General features: G+C 43.5%; 1 protein-coding gene across 1 annotated transcript in view; it reads right to left on the bottom strand.

The window, feature by feature from the left end:
* Nucleotides 1-20,000, bottom strand: part of LOC143139155 (ryanodine receptor 3) — a 205,393-nt gene that overhangs the window by 77,176 nt on the left and 108,217 nt on the right. Inside the window, exons 22-37 of the mRNA XM_076299756.1 lie at nt 17,988-18,091; nt 15,964-16,047; nt 15,597-15,756; nt 14,696-14,843; nt 12,271-12,473; nt 11,153-11,327; nt 10,162-10,370; nt 9,692-9,891; nt 9,222-9,288; nt 8,933-9,093; nt 8,283-8,448; nt 6,655-6,741; nt 5,815-6,041; nt 5,078-5,570; nt 4,048-4,383; nt 3,289-3,489 (exon numbers count right to left, since the gene is read on the bottom strand). Of these exons, the coding sequence (XP_076155871.1) occupies nt 3,289-3,489; nt 4,048-4,383; nt 5,078-5,570; nt 5,815-6,041; nt 6,655-6,741; nt 8,283-8,448; nt 8,933-9,093; nt 9,222-9,288; nt 9,692-9,891; nt 10,162-10,370; nt 11,153-11,327; nt 12,271-12,473; nt 14,696-14,843; nt 15,597-15,756; nt 15,964-16,047; nt 17,988-18,091 (3,021 nt within the window). The remainder of the gene's footprint in view (nt 1-3,288; nt 3,490-4,047; nt 4,384-5,077; nt 5,571-5,814; nt 6,042-6,654; nt 6,742-8,282; nt 8,449-8,932; nt 9,094-9,221; nt 9,289-9,691; nt 9,892-10,161; nt 10,371-11,152; nt 11,328-12,270; nt 12,474-14,695; nt 14,844-15,596; nt 15,757-15,963; nt 16,048-17,987; nt 18,092-20,000) is intronic.

Raw genomic sequence — 20,000 nt, 5'->3', positions numbered from 1 at the left:
CCTCAGATGATGGAGGCAGCATACAAAGTCTTCCTCAAAGACATACCAGTGCACTGAACTTGAAACAGGAATAACCCGTCCTCACATGAACTATCCTGACACCTCCTTAAATCATTTTGACGACGTCTTCTCCAAACGAATACAATAATCCAAAAGCACTGGATTTCATGGGCATGACCCTGGAGGGTCTGATTTTAGCCAACCTAACTCTCTAGCCCCATACAGCCTCCATTAACCAAGGAGTGGGGTTTATTAAAGTGCTGAGGTAGATATATGGCCACGAAGGACAGAGAGATGGGGAGAGGACAGAGGTGAAGGCAGCAGCGTTTTTTGTGAGGTTTTGGCTGGGGATGATGGGGAAGTGGCCTGGTGGGCTGGGTGGAGTTTCAGGGCCACCCAGTCAAAGACACTGTAGACAGCTGAAGGAGAGCCAGAGTCACCATAGCAACGTGACACAGGAGTGACTCAGGGAACAGCGCTTTTAAAAGTTTAAAAGAAAATATACAGTTGCAAATGTCATCAGGAAATGCACAGTTTTAGATTTTTAAAAGTCATCGAAAAATATATGTTGCTTTAAAAGTCACCAAGTAATGTTATAAAAGTCACAGTGAGAGAACAGAAGCAAGACCTAAATACCCTAGCACATGTACTGTAGGCAGATGGAAGCCTTTGTAAAGGCCTCTGAATCTAACAATGTAAGGTTGCCTTCACACTTGGTCTGTTTAACTGGACCAAACCCAAGTGCGATTACAGTACTTCTCCCTAGCCCTCCCTAGCCCTGACTGAGCTGGTCATTACATTTTTGTTTGCGTTTATGTCATAAACACTGGCGTCTATTTACCAATATAGCTTGGCAACGTCAAAAAAACGGCAGTTTATTTTCTGGATCAGATAGCATTCAAACTGCACTGGAGCTCTAGTGAACAGTACCCAAGACGACTGTTTTGTGGCAGATTTCACATTAGGAAAGGGAAAATGAGAAAAAGAAAAGATATTCACATCCAGTTGTCTTCAACAATGTGCAATAAGCAATATATCTATGATATGACAAATTGATTAAACCTAGCACTACACCATCCTTAGGAAGAAAGAGGCCAAAGAAACTGGCATGGTAGTAGGGTATTTGAAGAGAGAAAGAGCAGTACTGTATATGACAGCAGTACATGATTTGGACTTGTTTGCTCATATGTGTGTATAGTAAAGAAGTATATCATCAAACATCACTCTGATACCCACGCAGAAAAATGATAATGATCATGATAATGATCATGATAATGACCATGACAATGACAACCCCCACAAGGTCTCATTCCAACAAATCTGGCCCACTGCCTAATATGACTTTTACACCCCTTCTCTATCATAAAATCAGTGAGGGTAGCATATAAACACCCAGAGCAAATCCCATCAAAACTGGCAACAGCAACTCCACAATCAAGCCTTTTCTCCCTCTGGAGAAGACATATCGTGTTTGGACAAGACAGTTTTGGAAGCTGCCAGCAGTAGCTCTGGATTGTAGCAGTTGTTTGGGAATTGAAGGGCTCTGCTACAAGCTCTGCGTCTCCTGGCTGCAGGCTGAGAAGTCTGTGAGGAGGATGTTGAACCCCTAACTGCTCCCACTAGGCAGCCTGCAGCACTAAATGGCACGGCAGCCTCTGCTGCAGGTAGGTGAGAGTGAGAAGGGTGTGTACTCTTTGTGGTGGAGAGGAGAGCTGTGCAAACACAGTCCATTTACCATTATAGGGGAAAACATACAAAATCTGCAAGACTCACAGAGTTTGTGAGTACAATTATGTAATTACACACATGTAAACTGACCTGTTGTTGATTTTTAAAGTCAAAATTCTACTATCCCTCTCTATAAAATAATCTATAAAATGTTCTGTCCAGTAATGTCCTTGCTCAGGCCCGGAGTGGGTAATCGGGAGAATCGGGAGAATTCCCGGTGGGCCGCTTCACTTTTGGGCCGGTCGAGGGAAAAATATTGACATTTGTCACGTTAATCTATCTTCTCTTAAAGTTGGCTACACACGTTTGCATTCTATGCCTAACACCGCAGCCTCTGCATGGGTTGTTCTCCCCTCCCAAGAAAAGTTAATTGGTTGGGTCTTTCCTAAAAAGTTTTCTAAGAGGGCCGGCCCTACCGTAGTGATAAGCGTCAGGGAGGATGGATGGTAGAAAGACGCCATGAGTGACTGAAAAGGCCAGGAAAAAAAGATGAAAAGTATTGGAAGAAAATGCTGCCAAATGTGCCAAACTTCCATTTTTTTTGAAGAGGACAGACATAAGTGGCAACTGGTAAAGAGAGATAGCCATGATTATAACGGCGTAATTGGGCTAACCTACTGGACGTTGTAGCGTCGCAAGTAACATATTAAATTATTTAAAATATTAGCCTTTTTGTATCATCCAATATGGTGATTCATAGACTTTGTAAATATTATCCAAATATTGATAACACAACTCAAGCTTGATCTGTGTATAGCCTAGGCATAAAAACAAAAGTAGCCTCTGAGCAGATCAGCCAGTCCCCCGCTGAAAATGATGAGCCCGAAATTAGCTTTGACTGCAGGGACTAGTAGAAAGGATAATAGAGTTAACCTTATGAATTAAAGTTATTTTATGTAAGAAAGAGCAGTAGGCTATATGACAGCAGTAGGGTATGATCAACGTACATGCCTTGTTTGCTCAGAAGTGGGTGTAGTAAAGGAGCAAATCACTAAACAACAACATGATAGCTGACCCATGCAGAAAAAAACATGTAAACAATACAGTAGTTCAATATGCCTCTTAGTGGAATTGTGGGATACATTTCAAATGCTTTATTTCTTCCTTCCTGTTTTTGTTAACTTATCAACCTATCCTTGTGGAATAGTGGAATAGGGGAATATAGCCTATAATAAAAACTACAGGATAAGAGCTGAAATGTTGCCTTATTTATCCAATTTCCACAGCCACTAAAAAAGTGGGCCGGTCTTGGCCCTGAAACTCCCGGGCTGAAAAGTGGCCCCACTCCGGCCCTGTCCTTGCTGCTTGATAGGAAAACAGTGAACAGTGAAATGATATTATGGTGCAAACAAAGCCATACTACAGCAAAAATACACTAGTCAGTTTCTCATGAAATTACAATTACAGTTTTAATTTCTACAAATATGTGATTTTCACACAGTTCCACACATTGAGTTGAATTCTAGACCGATGAGGGAAAAAAGTGCAGTATTGGATCATAAAAAGTTAAGTTTACAAATCTGGCCCATCCCTAGTTGTATCAGATGACGTGCTGGTCACCTGCTCCTGGGGTGGTGAGCGGAACTCCTTGGTCTTCTTGGCGGTCACAGCGGCGGACATGTTGAGCGCCAGCATGAGCTCATTGTAGCGGAACTTCTGGTTGAACTGCAGCTTGGACACAAAGATGTCGGAGAACGACACGATGGCCTCAATGCGGTGCTTCAGCTCGCAGTCACAGAAGTAGTGAAGAAGCTCACACATCTGATAAACAGAGAGAAAAATGCCAACAGTGCATATATACACAAACACACACACACACAGACACACTCACGCACACACACACACACACACACACACACAGAACAACAACATGCTGTTGAGCATGTGCTGAGCTACTTTGCATCTAAAAGCTATATAACACAATAGTACTGAAATGTGAATAGAGTGAATTCTCCTCAGTGGTATTAGCTTCCAACATCTGCTTGTGGTACTCATAGACCAATAAGGACCAGAGAAAATAATAAATGAATACTGGAGCTTGTAAAGTACAATTCAGAGTAAAATATCCAACTAATAGGACTCAAATGCAATTTGACATTATTAGTGCAATGATCACAGTGTGATTATCAACTGTCTGAAAGACTATCATGACATTACTGTAAGTACACAGTTTCATCAGGAGCAATCTACAAGTCACCACTCCATCACATGGGGTCCTTCACTGTGGCATTGCAGAATGTAAAACTGTAATCAGTATGCCAGTGGTGTCTGCCATTCATAATGGTCACTTGAGTTCATAATTAAATGCGGCATCCCCACCTGTCGTTTGACTGACTCAGGCAGCCTCTTCTCCAGCAGTCCCTTCCTGGGCTGCTTGGCATCTTTGGCCTCCGCCTCCCCGGCCTCCACCGCTTTTTCCTCCGCACTGCTCATCCCCTCCTTCCCGACTCCGTCTCCTCCTCCACCTCCACCACCACCTCCAGCCTCCTCCCTCTGCTCTCCGAACACGTTGGGCTCAATGAGCAGCAGGATCTTGTGGACGTCCTGGCTGGCCAAGACGCCCATGGTGAGCAGCGTGCCGATGAGCTTGAGGATCGGCACAAACTGGTACTCCACGCTACCGCCCACCGGGTCCCGGATGTGATCACCGCCACCCTGTGTGAGGGAAGCGTAAGCTTAAGTTTACGGATTCATCAAATGATCTATCTATAGGAATTGTGATGATAGTAATGAAGTAACCAAACCTGCAATAACCCAGTAAACAGTTTTGTAATGAACTGTAACTTATCTGAATGTTTTTGGTCACACACTAGATGGAAAATATATGAGAGTAAGCAGCATAACTAAGGGAAGTGAGTGGAGACCTCAGAACAGCTGCACTCTGTTTCCTTACTCTGTAAATACAAAAGTAAGTAGGCGTGTATTGATTTGATATCTGCATAAGACCATAGGGATAAGACCATAGGGGTAAGACCATAGAGATGAGTTGGGTATTTTCACTTCTTCACTTTGCTTCTCATGTTTGGGTTTCAATCATGGTCATGGTTGGCTATTCAAGCCACTGCAGTGCATGGAGGAGGAGCTGAAGGAGGGCTCTAGGGATCCTGAGTGCAGCATGTGGCATATGTATCCTGCATCATAATAACATTAAATATAATATAATAGGCTTGGATGTTGATTGGCCACAGTGGGAATCCCCCTACCTACTGTACATCACAAGGACTTGAACACCTCTGCTGTGTATATCTGAACATTTTCTGATCAGCACACTTGGACCTTATTGTCAGTTTTCAATATGTGCCCCTCTAATACAGAAGCGTAATTTCTGACAGACATGTGGGGTGGATACCTGCACAGCCTCTGTGAGCATGGAGATGGCCTTCTCTTTGAGCACGTCCAGGGGGATCTGGGGGCTGTAGAGGTGCTGCTCGCGCTTGGTGCTGGAGATGAAGCAAGGCGGGGCGAAGTGCAGCCGCGGCTTGAGTGACGTGCTCAGGCCCACACCTGGAGGCTGGTGCTTCTTGGAGGCATCGGAGAAGAGGCGGATGCTGCGCGTCTCCGCGGTGACGGGGATGATGAACTCGTTGTTCATCATCAGGCGCGCCTCCTTGGCCGTCTCCAGGTGGATGCTGATCAGCACGTCGTAGAAGCCCTCGCGCAGCTGACCGGACAGGTACTGGTTGTCGATGGTGTAGAGCAGCTGGGCCTGGTCCAGGTGGCTGCACAGGGCGTGAGCCACGCGTGTGTTGCCCAGGGCACAGAGGGCACAGTACAGCCTCAGCGTGTGGTAGTGGAACTTACGCAGGTCTTCCTGCTCGGACAACTCCATGATGTCCACACACCTGCAGGACAGACAGACACCATGGACACAGGGAGAAGATTTACATGGACCCAGCTGGCCAGCTGATGCATTCATAATGTTCAAAGAGGGAAGATGTAGAATGGAGAATGTTGTGGACAGAAGAGGCTTGGCAATTACAATATCAAAGTGATGTGAAGTGTGTGTGTGTGTGTGTGTGTGTGTGTGTGTGTGTGTGTGTGTGTGTGTGTGTGTGTGTGTGTGTGTGTGTGTGCGCGCATTCCCACCTGTTTTCCTCAGGGATATGCACGGCCAACATCTGCAGCGGCTCCACACACTGGACAGCCCAGCCGTGCCTCTCGCTGACCCGCGCAGTCTCCACCTTCAGGAAGCAGTTGGGCATGCGGCTCCACAGCACCGCATTGATGGTCTGCACGTCCAGCCGCGGGGGACACTGGGGCACAGGGTTACGGTGCTCACTCTTAAACACCGCTGATGACAGGGGCATGGTGTTCTGAAGAGGGGGAGAGAGAGAGAGAGAGAGAGAGAGAGAGAGAGAGGGAGGTGAAAAAGTGAAAGAGACAAGGTTTTTTTCTATTATATGTGATTAATTGTATGATCAGAAATGCTGTAACAATACAAAAATATCTGTTGACAAAAATATTTAACATTACTTTAGTAGATTACTGTCTATCTTTTCCACACAGTTACACTAATAAAACACCAACAAGTTCAAGGACCAACAAGAGAGAGAGAAAGAGAGAGAGAGAGAGAGAGAGAGAGAGAGAGAGAGAGAGAGAGGGGAGAAGGAGAGAGACAGAAGGAGGAAAGGGGGCACGCAAAGGCAGATTGATGGAGAAGTGGAGAAGATAAAGAAAGTGACACAGTGACAGACTGAACACAGAACATGGAAGGCAGAGACACTCAGATAGAGAACTAGACAGAGAGGGGAAGCAGAAGACTCATGAGGAGGGAGACTCAGACTCCTAGACCAGCAAGGTCATGACAATCAATTCATTAGACAGATGCTTCACCTGCAACACCAAGGAAAGGTCGGCTTTTGTGTGGAGACATTTTCAACAGAAAAGACAAGAGCAGAAAGGAAAATAAAAGAAAAAAGGACCTACCTTGATCTTGGCCAGTTCAAACTGGAATAGGTTCGGACTGGTGGGGAGCACAAACACAGCAGGGAAGAGCTTTGTATTTGGCTCCACCTGTGCAAGAGATGGCACACACACACCCACAGACACACACACACACACACACACACATACACACACAGAACAGAGAGGTATAAGAAATTGCAATTGAGAAGAAAGAGAAACAAAAGACATTGTGAGCATGCTGAGAGACACACTGTGTTCCACTTCAGATGTCCTGGGGCCATTTTGACAGTGGGCGAACATCCATACAAACACATTCATTCTTCCCTTTAATGTGTGTGCATGCGATGCAAAAAGAATGCATAGCCCCTATTTTCTTTCATTTCAGAATTTGGCCTTGGGCAAAAAGTCAACAGCAGTCCAAATCAACTGTGCATTATGTCAACTGCATCCTTTGTTTTGCAGTGGCGGCCCCTTGACTTTGTACCAAAGCCTTTTACTTACAGCCTTGATTGGTTGATAAAAAAATAATTCAGATAGACATCAAACAGTTTAGCTTTCAAAGATGCTTTTCGTTATTTTCCTAATGTTTTGTTTTATTGTCCTACTGTTTAGTTCTCCTATTGTTGCTAAAAATGTGAATCACCCAAACAATGACTAAAAATAAAAATAAACCAAATATCTTCAAACTAGGACTTTCAGAAAACAAACCATGTATGCTTGCACATTTTTTTAACTGAAACACAGGGAGCTCTTTTCGGAAGCTGTTGCATAATTCTTTTTATTTTGATGTGCACTTGATTGACTTCAGTCAAGAAAAACACCAGAAGTTCTGGAAATCTCAATCTCTGCCTCTGACTCATGGAGGTCCTGCTGTTAGGAGATGTGTGCATGTGTGTGCCATTGGCCCTAGACACACACAAAATCTGACTCAGATTCTCTGTGTGTGTGTGTGTGTGTGTGTGTGTGTGTGTGTGTGTGTGTGTGTGTGTGTGTGTGTGTGTGTGTGTGTGTGTGACCAGGGAAGCGTAGCCGTGAGCTGGCTGGAAAGCCGTGGAGATGACTCATCGGCTGTGTCGCTTTGCGTGTACCTCGCTAGGATGAGTTTAAGAAGATCATGGCCTTTAAAGAGCGCAGTTTTGTTCACCTCGTCTGAGAACAGACCCGGCTGTCAGACTCCCAGCTCAGGCTTGGCAGTGCTCTTACAGAGCTTCTGCTAATACTTGCTACTTGGGTACTGTGTGCAACACCGTAAAACAGCTCAAGAGGAATGTACATGCCACAGCACTCTATACTGATGGCTTCATATTCACCAGAGGAAGATTTAGTTTCAAAGATTAATGCAGCAAAATATACTCAAATCAAATCAAAGATAAAAACGAGACACATACATAGGTGAATAACATTGAAAAGACCTTTTAGGCTGCAAGCACTGCAACAATTCAGAAAATAGTTAATTACCTCTTTAAAACTGCTTCATGGCAGAATCCAAAATGACCTAAATGTTTAAATGTGTTGTTTGCTTTTGGTACACTGTCTGCAGAGTTATCACTGTGCCAGGTGGTGATTGGAATCATTCCATGTCTAAGCTTGGTAAAAAAAACTGATTTCCATCCAGAGAAAATGAGAAATGTTACATCAAAGGACATTACCTGGTACGAAGTGGTCAGCTCTTTGCCATTGACTGTGAAGGCCACAAGGCCAGTAGAGAGGTCAATGAAGCAACCCAGCTCCAGATCCACATTACTGCGGCTGGATGAGTGGCTGGAGCTAGTGATGTCCCCACACCACACCATGTAGCAGTTACTCCTCTTCACACTGGGGGCGCAGGAAAACACAGCAACTCATGGGACGAGATCGTACAGCCTTGTCATCTGAGGTCAACTAGTCCGTCATTTAACAACACAGGAGACTGGAGTCTGCACTGAACAATTCATATGAAGATGTAACTACAATACTTGCAATCCTGCAGTCTCGTGGATAATTGGTTAAAGGTATTACTATAGTTCAAAAGGTGACATGTTTGTTAGTATAATTACATTTTTACACTATAGGTTATATATAACTATCTGTTCTCTTGCTTGGAGCCAAGTATGAATAAATAAAAAGAGACAAAAAACATCTTGTCCTGCACCTTGAATGTGTGAAAGCCTCTTCCTGCTTTATAGAACCATCTCACATTTATTGAGGTATCTTTGGTAAAAACGTATATTTAGCGCAAGTCTAGTACCATCACACTACAATTGTAATTGAGCTATTCATGGAAGACTGCAGCGAACGGAGAAAAGAAGGGGGAGTGTACCTCTCATGGACCCGCCCACGCTCATCTCCCAGGGTTACAGTGACGCTCCGATTCTTACTGAGGTTGAAGTTGTTGCTATGGTAATGGTAGTCAGGGGTGACCCAGCCCACCCACACACAGGACGGGTCCTGTCCAGCAAACACCCTCACAGAGTGGTAGTACTGAAACACACAAAACCAGTGTAAGACACACACATAAGACACAGCACACACTTCAAGTGTGCTTGGTGTTTGGTATGTGTTAGTAAGGGTTTGGTAAGAATGGGTCACAAACTAAAATCGTGACTGACCATGGTTATGCTGCTGTAGTCAGTTCTCCTTCCGTCCTCTATGTGTTTCATGGATTTCACTGTGTGTCTGAACAGAAGAATTGATTCAGAAAGCTTTTAACAGTCAACTTGCACAAGCCTTTTTAGATGACATATTGGCAGCTTTCTGAATAAGGAAAAACAGTTGAGGACAGTGAAGAAGTTATATTTTGACAGGGTGAATTGTTATTCCAGAACGGTTCAAAAGAGACATTTTGGCTCACCAACAAATTCTAGTGAGTAAATCCTTATGTATAATGGCCTTACTCTTTAGACAGATTGATTGTTGTCCTTTCTGATTGACTAAACATTACCGATAGACAATAGTGACATTTTGTCTTCAGAGCCAATTTAAGTGAGTGTCTGTTCCTCCATAATGGAAGTAGGGCAGACACTGATTGATCATTTGAGCTGATTGATTGAATGAACACTACTGATCGACGTGTTGACACCTGTGTTTAAGCTTCAGCGACTCGTCCTCATGCACTCCGTTGATGTCCATGGAGGGAGTGATCTTGAAGGTGGAGTGGAACTCGACGGGCATGCTCAGTCGGCAGAACACCATGTCAGCATTGCTGTTCTGCGTCCCAAAGGTCTTGTGGGTCACCTTCAGACACGGCGGGCTGTCAATGGTGCCGTCGATCCTGGTCACCTGAGGAGATTGGACCACATTGTTTACAACATATCTGTGAGTCCATAGACAACAGAACATAGGCCAGGCACAGTTGCAGTCATCTGACATGCCATCTAATGATTACAGCACAAACATCAGGAGTTGTTCGACAATACAGTGACCTCCATGTCCCTTTAAAAGCTCAAGAGTCAAAGCCTGCAGCTGTAAATGGATACCCAGCTTAAGTCACCCTGCCCTTACAGTACAAAGCAAATCCCATAGACGAGGCAACTCCCCGCTGGGTATTACCGCAATGTGATTGTGGTCCTTTGGCACGTTGACAAAGGTGGGCAGGCGCTTGCTAAACCACATGGTGACCTCACGGTTCATGTTGACAGCAAATGGCTCAAAGCCCTCCTGTAGCCCACACATGGTGTAGTACTTAAAGGTGCTGGCGTCTTTGCCCAGGTTCATCCGGCCCACCTGAGACAGACCCAGACTGCACACCGGGATGAAACCTGCAAAGAGAGCAACACAAACAAGCACACCTCTTCAGACCTGCATAGAGACCTACAGTAACCAAGTACACTTCTTCAGACCTGCATAGAGAACTACAGTAACCAAGCACACTTCTTCAGACCTGCATAGAGACCTACAGGAACCAAGCACACTTCTTCAGACCTGCATAGAGACCTACAGTAACCAAGCACACTTCTTCAGACCTGCATAGAGAACTACAGGAACCAAGCACACTTCTTCAGACCTGCATAGAGAACTACAGGAACTAAACACAAGCATGTCTTTGGAACCATGCAATTGGTTTAGGAGTTCTTGGGTCTAAAAACTACATGCAGATAACAAAAGAAAGTCTAATGAAGACATAAAAGAGAGGAAATGATGGTGGGCACTTGGTTTGTAGAGGAGGGAGTTGGATATGAGAGTTATCTGGTACAAGAAGCCTACATGGAAACAGAATGGCAGAGAAATGATGAAGAAATGATGGAGGCAAAGATGGATGGGTGTGTTGGGGTGTAGAGGGGAGATCAAACTGTACACAGTAAACTGGCTTCAGGTCAGAGATGACTGATGACACAGGAAGTCATCATGCAGTACTGTAAGGATCTATATTTAAACATGCGCACAGTATTTGGCACTTAGAGGTTTTCAGAGAGAAATAAGACCTGATTATCAGTGGAGTGAGATTACAGCATGGCAGCGAGAGAAAAAGGTGACAGATAGAGGACTGGATTAACACTGTCTCTTAAACCTTCCCTAAATATCTTCCTCCCCCCTCCCTCACCATCCTCTGTCTCAAAGTCGGCAAAGCAGAGCTCGGAGCCTTTGTTGGTGATGAGGATCTCTCCGTTGAGGGTGAAGATCATGGACTTGTCCTCCATGTTGATCATACAGCCCACCACATCACCTGCGTGCCAACACCGGCCAAAGAGACGACTGCCCATATGCAGCCGGTGACCCTGAAACAACAACAACAACAGAGTTATGTACTGAAGAGAGAAATGCAGTGATTAGGACAAACAGACTTGCTTGTAGAACGTTTTTGTGTGTGTGTGTGTGTGTGTGTGTGTGTGTGTGTGTGTGTGTGTGTGTGTATGTGTGTGTGTGTGTGTGTGTGTGTCTGTGTAGACAATGAGAGGTCCTGCTTACAGTACCGGATTGCAACAGATTGTGGCAATATCCGCATCTTGTTTGCTTTTACTGCATCTTGTTAATATCTGCATCTTGTTTGCTTTAACTGCATCTTGTTTGCTATTTGGTATTGACCTTGGGTTTTAACTTTGACCTTGGAAGCAGTCAACACTTCACCAATAATACTCAAAGGGCTCAAAGAATATCTCCTTTATAATAGACACCTCCTTTATACTGTATATAGTCTGTGCTCTGCCTTTGGAGCTCAAAGAGTGCTTTAAAGAAGCACATGTGCTCACAGCTCCAGGAAGGAGGGCTGAGAGGGCTTTGAAGGTGTTTTTAGAGGCCAATGACAAACCCACTCTCCAAGAAATCACACCAAAGAAGCAGTCAAGAGGGAGTTCTCAAGGAGTGTGCCAAGGACAGGTCGCCAAGTGCAGGCCACAAAAATCTGGTGCAAGGAAGTCTGATGTGTGTTAAAAAATGACAGATTTATGGCTATTCTACCATATCAATCAAACTATTAAATATGAATTATAATAAATTAGCAAATGTACTTGATGGATCCTTTGCTAATCAATGTAGTTGTACGAGTCACATATAACTCCTCTACCGTGAGACTAATTGTTTTACAGGGTCTTTTGTTTGCAGGGCATGTGATGATTAATGACTCAAGACAATATACTTTTTAGATCAGGCTGATGTTACTGTTTAATTTACTTGCGGATTATTTGGACACCTCTGTAAATGTTTGTCTGACGTTGGACTGACCTTATAGCCATCGAACACAAAGGCCAGGTCGTCCGTCCCCAGCTCCACGTCTGGCCTGCAGGCAGGCCGGGCCCAGCCCACGCGCATGTCTCCTCCTGTTACCGCCTCAAACTCAAAGTACCACTTTCCCGTCTTCACCGCATACGTGCGCTCCACCCGGAAGAAGCGGATCTTATCGATGCTCAGCCTCTCCACCGCATGGCCTGCGGCAGACAGAAGGCCGAAGGATATTCTAATAGTGCCATACTCACAACACATTTTTTTTTTTTTTATTGATTCTGAGTAGAAGGGGAGGTCTGCTATTCTGATATCTGTACATTGGTTTTGTTCTAGTTCAAGCCATGGGTAATTGTGATTTTGTATGTTGATCCATTTAACTAGGTATTGTAACTGATTTGCCAGGAAGTAGTGAAGTAGTGAAGTACACATGAGTTTACAACAAATGAGTTGGAGAAGACTTTTCTGGGTTTTCATGTGCTGCATAAGAGAAATAACATTTCATTACATGTCATTGTCATTACATAGGCCAAACAGCTATGTAAGTTACTAAACCATGGGGGAAATGATTACAATTGAGAGCCTGAGATGTAAGATAGTGGTATAACTGTTACACAGCAGGATGTTATTAGAGTGTAAATAGTACATAATGTAGAAAGAGGTGCGCACATCTAAATGTTAAAAAAGTAGGTGCTGGACTCAAAAAGTGACTGTGGAAGTCATTGTCTGAGGAAGGGCAGTGTGTCCCGAAACGTCACATGTGGTGAATAAACAGAAAATAATTAATGGAGCTCTAGTGTGCAGACTTTTTTGTAATTTTTAATTTGTAAATAGTACATAGCCATGAATAAAAAATGGTTCATATGTTGTTAAGTGTACTTGTGGTAATCATGCAAAAATAATTAAATATTTTAAGTTGACAATTTGCTTTCTATAGCTCTGTTTCATTGCTAAATTAAAGTCCAAGCATAGAGAGAGAGCATTTAGTTGAATTCTTATTATCCAGAATTGTCCATGGCCAAAAGCAATAAATGTGGTTCACAGCAAACCACTTCTCCATGTAACCTTTCAATCAGCATTAGACTGGGAAACAACAACAATGCATAATCAGTCTGTGAAAAATCAACAGTCATTAAAGTTTGATTAAGAGTTATCTCCCTGTACAACACAGAATTAAATATAGACACACATGCTTGATAAACATCAACAGTCGCCCATCAATGGTGACAAAATGTGACTACTCTGTAAAGGCACTAAAATGAGCACAGTTCTGAATGGGAAACAATGAAAACTAAAAATCTGCACATTTTCACTCAGTGAATCGACTTGAAACCGCTTGAGAAATAGCGTAGTATCACAAAAATAACACATACTGTAGGCTACAATCAAAGTCAAAGAACAACTTAAATGGCGTTTACAAACGGAAGTTGGGAGGAGCGTGACTGAATTTGCCACGCCTCCTTCTTCAATCAGTCAGGTTATTTATTCGCAGTCTACCTGCCGAAGTTGCGGCATCGGCGTTACTCCGCTCGCAACCCACCAACTCTCCTTACGCCTCCCGTCTTCCATAGTTAAAGAATAAAAGGGTGTATGGCGGAATCCTGCCCGACTCCTGCCTGCGCAGTCGACTCAGACACGATTCCGCGAAGAACTTCAGGACCATGGCCAGAGACCTCGGCAAACATGCTCTTCTATTATGCTTTTATGTCTTTATGCAAATTCCGGAATGTGAACTAGTGAAAGGCATGATATTGGTGAATAATACTCTGTTATTCCCTGTCAAAACGCAATATGTCTGCTGTGCACTTTGCAAGTTGTTGCAGGGTCTTGCATTTTCACATACTGTGCCTATACCATCACCTTTAATGTTTATGTGAATATTGCATCTGGTTTAAGAGAAGGTTTTGGCAAGATGGCGGCGGGCAGAAAAACCAACTGCTAACGTGAGTTGTTCAAAACCTTTCTTTTTAATAAACCCTGTGTACACAAACAATGTTGTCAATGCTCGAGTTCATGTGTAGAGACCCTGGTGATACTTTGAGCAAAGTTTCATGTTGTGTCGAGCCTTCTTAGTGTTTTAAAAATAGCGATTTTGATGTGATCATAGTATGATTGCATCACAATAGTAGTGCCCCTAGCACTCCCATTCAAAAGGCCATTTGACCCGAAAATAACAATATGGTCAATCTTAAAAGTGGCGCTTCCGTCCTAATTATGCTTTTAAACTAAAGTTTGACTTTGCAATTTGGTGAGAGTTACACTTTAAATGACCAAGCCATGATAATAAAAGCTTTTTGATTATTTTGAAACAGAGTGTCTTGGAATGTCTTCTTCTTGTTAAATGTACATGTTTGTTTGAGGTAGGCACTTGTGTATTCATAGTGTTTTTACAAAACATTAGGTGACAGGAACAGAGATTGACACTCACCCCCTTCCTGGTCAGGTGGTTCTATGTTGTAGCCATAGCCAATGAGTGTGCGGATGGCTTCCCGTAAGCTGTCCCGATTGGACTTCTTTGTGCGCTCATCAAGCAGCGCGTAGGGCACTAGACGGGGGTTGCGCTTATTCTTCAGGTCCTTCATGCAAGACATAGCACAGCAGAGAAAAGAGAGGATGAGAAAGGATGAAGGAGAAGAGAATGAAAGCAAGGGGAAGAAAATACAGATGGAAAGGAACAAGACAAAACAAGAGCAAAGAGGAGGACCGAAAGGAAGAAGGTACCATAGAGAGAGAAAGAGAAGATGAAAAGAGAGGAGCCAGAAGAAGAGAAAACAGAAGAGAAGAGCAGAGCAGAGCAGAGCAGCACTCAGAGCAGCGCATGTGCATGTATAGTAACTGTAGCCAGCACTGAGTCCCACTTGGGGGACGGAGCTCCAAGCTGTTGTCTGTTCCGACTGGCTTGTCAATCCTTCCGGGGGAGTACGGGATTAATTGAGCATTTGTCATAATTATAACTATCCTGTTTTCCCTTACATCATGCTTATCTGCTGGAGTGAATGCCCCCCTACCCCCTCCCCCAAGAAAGAAAGCTGTGTCTAGACATCTGTTTATGGTTTACTTGAAATTTCCCACTGAATAATTATCACACATGTCTCAATTTTAATTCACATAATAATGTATGTACTTGCTTGCCTCGTCTATTCTGGCTAGTTCTTATTTCACACTTTATGCATAGTGTACATGCAATACTTACTTAGCCATAGTATGTGCATGATATTGAAAATAATGGGTGGGTGGATGTCTGCTCTATGTTATATGGATGTATGAAGGTCAAATGTCAATATGTATTCTGAGCCAATGAGAGGCCTTGCTTAGGGCTTGTTCAGTACCTGCTGGATGCCATAAGTCCATCCCTGCTTGATGCGGTCCTTGGCCCAAACGTTGTGAGCGTTCTCAGCCAGCTTATCCACCAGCAGCTCCTGGGCTGGTGTGAGTTTCACGTCTGACAGCTCCAGAGGCGTGGGCTTGTAGCCATTTGACATCATGTAGCTACAAAACCCAATCAAACAAACAAGTGACATTTAGTATGCAGGAAGTGGATAACAAAGCCAGCTTCTCAGATCCCACTGACTCTCCTGATGGTGAGCGCTGGAGGAGCTAAGCAGGAGGAGGACTTTTGGAGAGAGACAGAGAGAGAGAGAGAGAGAGAGAGAGAGAGAGAGAGAGAGAGAGAGGAAGAGAGAGAGACTGACTCACTTCTTTGGGAGTTTGACTTTCTTCAGGTCGTCCTCTGGGTTGGCATTGACTTGCACCACATGGCATCCCAGAGCCAGCAGTGTCCTATGGGAAGGGCAGGGAAAGGAGGAGAGATTACAGCCATGCCAGTGTGGATACAGACAGCACACTTGGGGAGATTCAGTAAGAGTCAATGCCTAAGAGTTGAACACAGAGGATCCTGTATCTCTGGATTTGGAGTAGATGTAGAGACAATCTGGACTGGATTTTGACAGGATTTGAACTGGATTTGGACTAACTGGACCAGGTGCAGATCTGGGCCGGATGTGATTAAAAGCATAGTCATTCATTCAAGAATACCCTCAGTTTGTCATACAGGACAGCCACATTTGTGGAGCAATACTTGGCTTATACAATGGCCACTCCTGACACATTCTTCCCATAATGCAGCAGTGTATGTTGGCATGATGATAACTTAAGGAGCTTGTGTGTCACCCTGTGAGTGATGTGATGGCGTATAATGCACAGCGAGCATGCCGCGCGAGGAGCCGCTGAAGAGACAGAGAGGGTAATGCACTGCTAAATTGTCTGTGTCATTCCAAATAATGAATCCATTGACTGGGCCTGATGGTCGTTTGAAAGAGGAGAACGGCTGAGGGCAGGATAATAGACTCATTTCCAGACGAGAAAAACAACGTTGAGATGATCGCCTTTATCTGCCATTGTCTCACAAAGGTGTCTGTCTGCATCATGTCTTATTCTTGGTCTCATTACCTGGCTCTCATTTCTGGAATAGCAAAGCAATTTGCAACTGTTCAACACATATTGTGTACTCATGCAGCATCTCATCATTTAAACAGCACAGTTCTGGCCACTTCTATCAAGTGTGAGCAAAACTCTATTGATTATAATTAGTATATTACAGTTTTTTTTACAACTGTTTACACACATTTTCAAAACACACAAAACCCATAATTTCTCACACACAATGCAAAATGCCTCAAATCTCCAGCAAAATGACACACAACATTCAAAATGTCATAAACCCATCTCTAAAACAAACATTCGCCTCACATTATAAACACTTTTGTCATAATATGACATTTTGGATACATGTACATCATGGACACACTGTTGCTCAAAATCTAATGCTCTTCTGTCTTTCATGGTCTTTATATGTGTATTTCCATACAAGAGTGAAAGTCATCTATCTACAGAGAGAAGTTGAAATACACAGTAAAAATGCAAGCGATATTGAAACAAAAAATAGTAAGTTGTAAATATAGTATTTTACAGCCAACAAGAAAAAAGGAAGTAAAATACAATGACAAATACTATTGCCAAAGACAGAAATTACTGACTACTATCAATTTTTGCAAAATATGTTTTATGAAATTGAAAACTGAGTCAAACATTAAGAATTAGTGTATGGTTTTGCAGATTTGGTGTGGGGTTATGGTGTTTGAAAGACATGTTTAGAAAATTGTGTGACAAGCAAAGATTTAGTGCATAAGCAGTTGAAAAAAACTGTAATAGTGGGATCTATTGCCAGCAGGACAGCAGAGTACGGTGGGAAAGACCAATACGCATCTTTTATCTCACCTTTATCTTGAAGTATCTAAGGGCCCTTTTGTGAGTCTACTCCTGATCCATCAGTAGTCGATGGAATGTGTCCTGTTGAAGTTTGCGTTTGTATGTGTGTGTGTGTTAGTGTGTGAGTATGTATGGTGTGAAGTTGAACAGAGATTCCTCTTATTTTTATCAAACCTGGTGACCCAGGCACTGAATGAGAGCAGAGGATATTCTGTGACATCACCCAGAGAGAGGTGAGTGAATCACCCACAGTGACTCCAGATACAACGTAGCAGCAGACACAGTCTGTTGGAGCAGTGTTTTACTGATGACCGCACTGCCCTCTCTCAGGGCAACAGCAGTGAAGATGGGAAAGCCAGAGAGATGCACACGCTGACACACACACACACACACACACACACACACACACACAGAGAGAGAGAGAGAGAGAGAGAGACACACAAATCTCTTACTTCAAGGTTTCTGTTGACATCTGGAGGTTATAATTCTTTTCGGTTTCAGGCAGCTTGGAGAAGTCCACCAGGCAGGGGTGTTGTCTTTTATTGTCCTCCCTGATCTGTTGGAGGGCAACACAGACATATATCAGACTGTGCTCACTACAGCAAGTCAAAAACCACACATTATACATACCTACGTTATGCTAACGTGCATGAGAATGGGACAGATCAGGTAAAACATGAAGATGGTCTGGAACAACAGAAACACACATACACAGGGGATATACCAATGGAGTGTAACCATAGCAACCATGAGAGGTTACTGAGATTGCTATCAGACATACTACCAGGACAGCACAACATAGACGGTGCGTATGCCCTCTGTATTCTGTATCTAAAGTTGACTGGGCTAAATGCTCACTCAACGGGAAAGGCACAGATGCTCTACTGCTAGCAGACATGTTATGAATGTAGACTAGCATGTTTTCTTGGTGACATCTCGACTGAAGGAAAAGTGGGTAGGCCTCTACAAAGAGACGCAAAGTTGGCACAGATGGAACCCTGACTTAGAGCTCATTTGTCCCTGACTGGGAACTGATCTGGCAGCTTCATGCCTGATCACAGTCAGATGGATTCCAGACTAAACAGTGATTTTGGGAAGACTCAGACTGAACAACCTATCCCATACTTAACAATCATTATAAAAAGGACATTCACTGCAAACCAAGAAAACATGCTCTCTCTCTCGGTGTGTGTGTGTGTGTGTGTGTGTGTGTGTGTGTGTGTGTGTGTGTGTATGTGTGTGTGTGTGTGTGTTTGTGTGTGTGTGTGTGTGTGTGTGTGTGTGTGTCTGCGTACGGAACACAGATCTTATCATACCATCTTAAAACATATTCCCACCAGACCAATTCAATTTCCTCTTCCTCAGATTCCTGAAATGGTGCCATCCGTCATGTGTCTTTCTGATATCCCCTTAAGTAGTCTTCCCCTGATGTGTCATACTGTTCGTAACGCATTAGCTGAACACTTAGGGCTAGGATTGAGCTTAATCCGCTGTTAAATTGCCATTTGCATGGTCATTTCCCATTCAAATCATGACTTAGATGAGGACTGGCACCATTCTATTGAAAACAGCCATTCAGATTTTCAATTAAGATTGAAGATATATCATTTAAATGCACAGAGCACAACATACTTTATCATTCTATTATATTAAATAAATATAGCACAGTATGCAAAGTAAATAATTAACAATATGTGATATGATAATGATACAAACACATACTCACTATGCATACAGTTACTATGCAGTAAATAACTATGCTGTATTTAGAAAATACTACTATAGTAAATTTGTGTACAGTATAGGACAGATCTTGACTTCACCTCTTTCCATCTCAAAACCTCTTGGCCCACACAAATAAAAGGAAACAGCTGGACTGCAGGTTTCTCTCTCCAAACGTGAGGGTACCTCTTGCCAAAATCTCACCATTTTGCCGGGCCGGATTCCATCAAAGTCAGGACAGGCGGCAGGCAATGTGACCCATGTGCTAACGAGGTCTCGTTAAACGCAGATCTAAATGGGACCCATAACAGCTGGGGTTGTTAAAGTGGCTCTTTATAATAAATGAGCATGCAAACCCCAACCCGTCAGTGCTGGTTGCCAACGCTTTAAATATGACCACTCTACTAAAACATTAGACAAGACATAAGCTAGGCTTCTCTCGCTCTCTGGCTTTTTCTACCTTTTTTTGCTCTGGAAGAAAATAAAGAAACAGGGGGCAAAAAAGAGGAAGTCAGATATATACAGTAGATGAGAGAACAGAGAGGAAAGAGCAGGAAGATGGAACAAACACACACACATACACACATACACACGCACACACACGTACACAAACACACACACACACACACACACACACACACACACACACACGTACACACATACACACATGCACACGCAGGCACACACACACACACATACACACAAACACACACACACACACACACACACACACACACACACAC

The sequence above is a fragment of the Alosa pseudoharengus genome, unplaced genomic scaffold (genome assembly GCF_046254945.1).
Source record: "Alosa pseudoharengus isolate Yale_2024_CS ecotype anadromous, Long Island Sound unplaced genomic scaffold, YU_APseudo_1.1 YU_APseudo_1.1_scf_22, whole genome shotgun sequence".
Classification (NCBI taxonomy): domain Eukaryota; kingdom Metazoa; phylum Chordata; class Actinopteri; order Clupeiformes; family Clupeidae; genus Alosa; species Alosa pseudoharengus.
The sequence above is the reverse complement of the archived record's forward strand: the minus strand, read 5'-3'. Positions and strand labels throughout refer to the sequence as shown.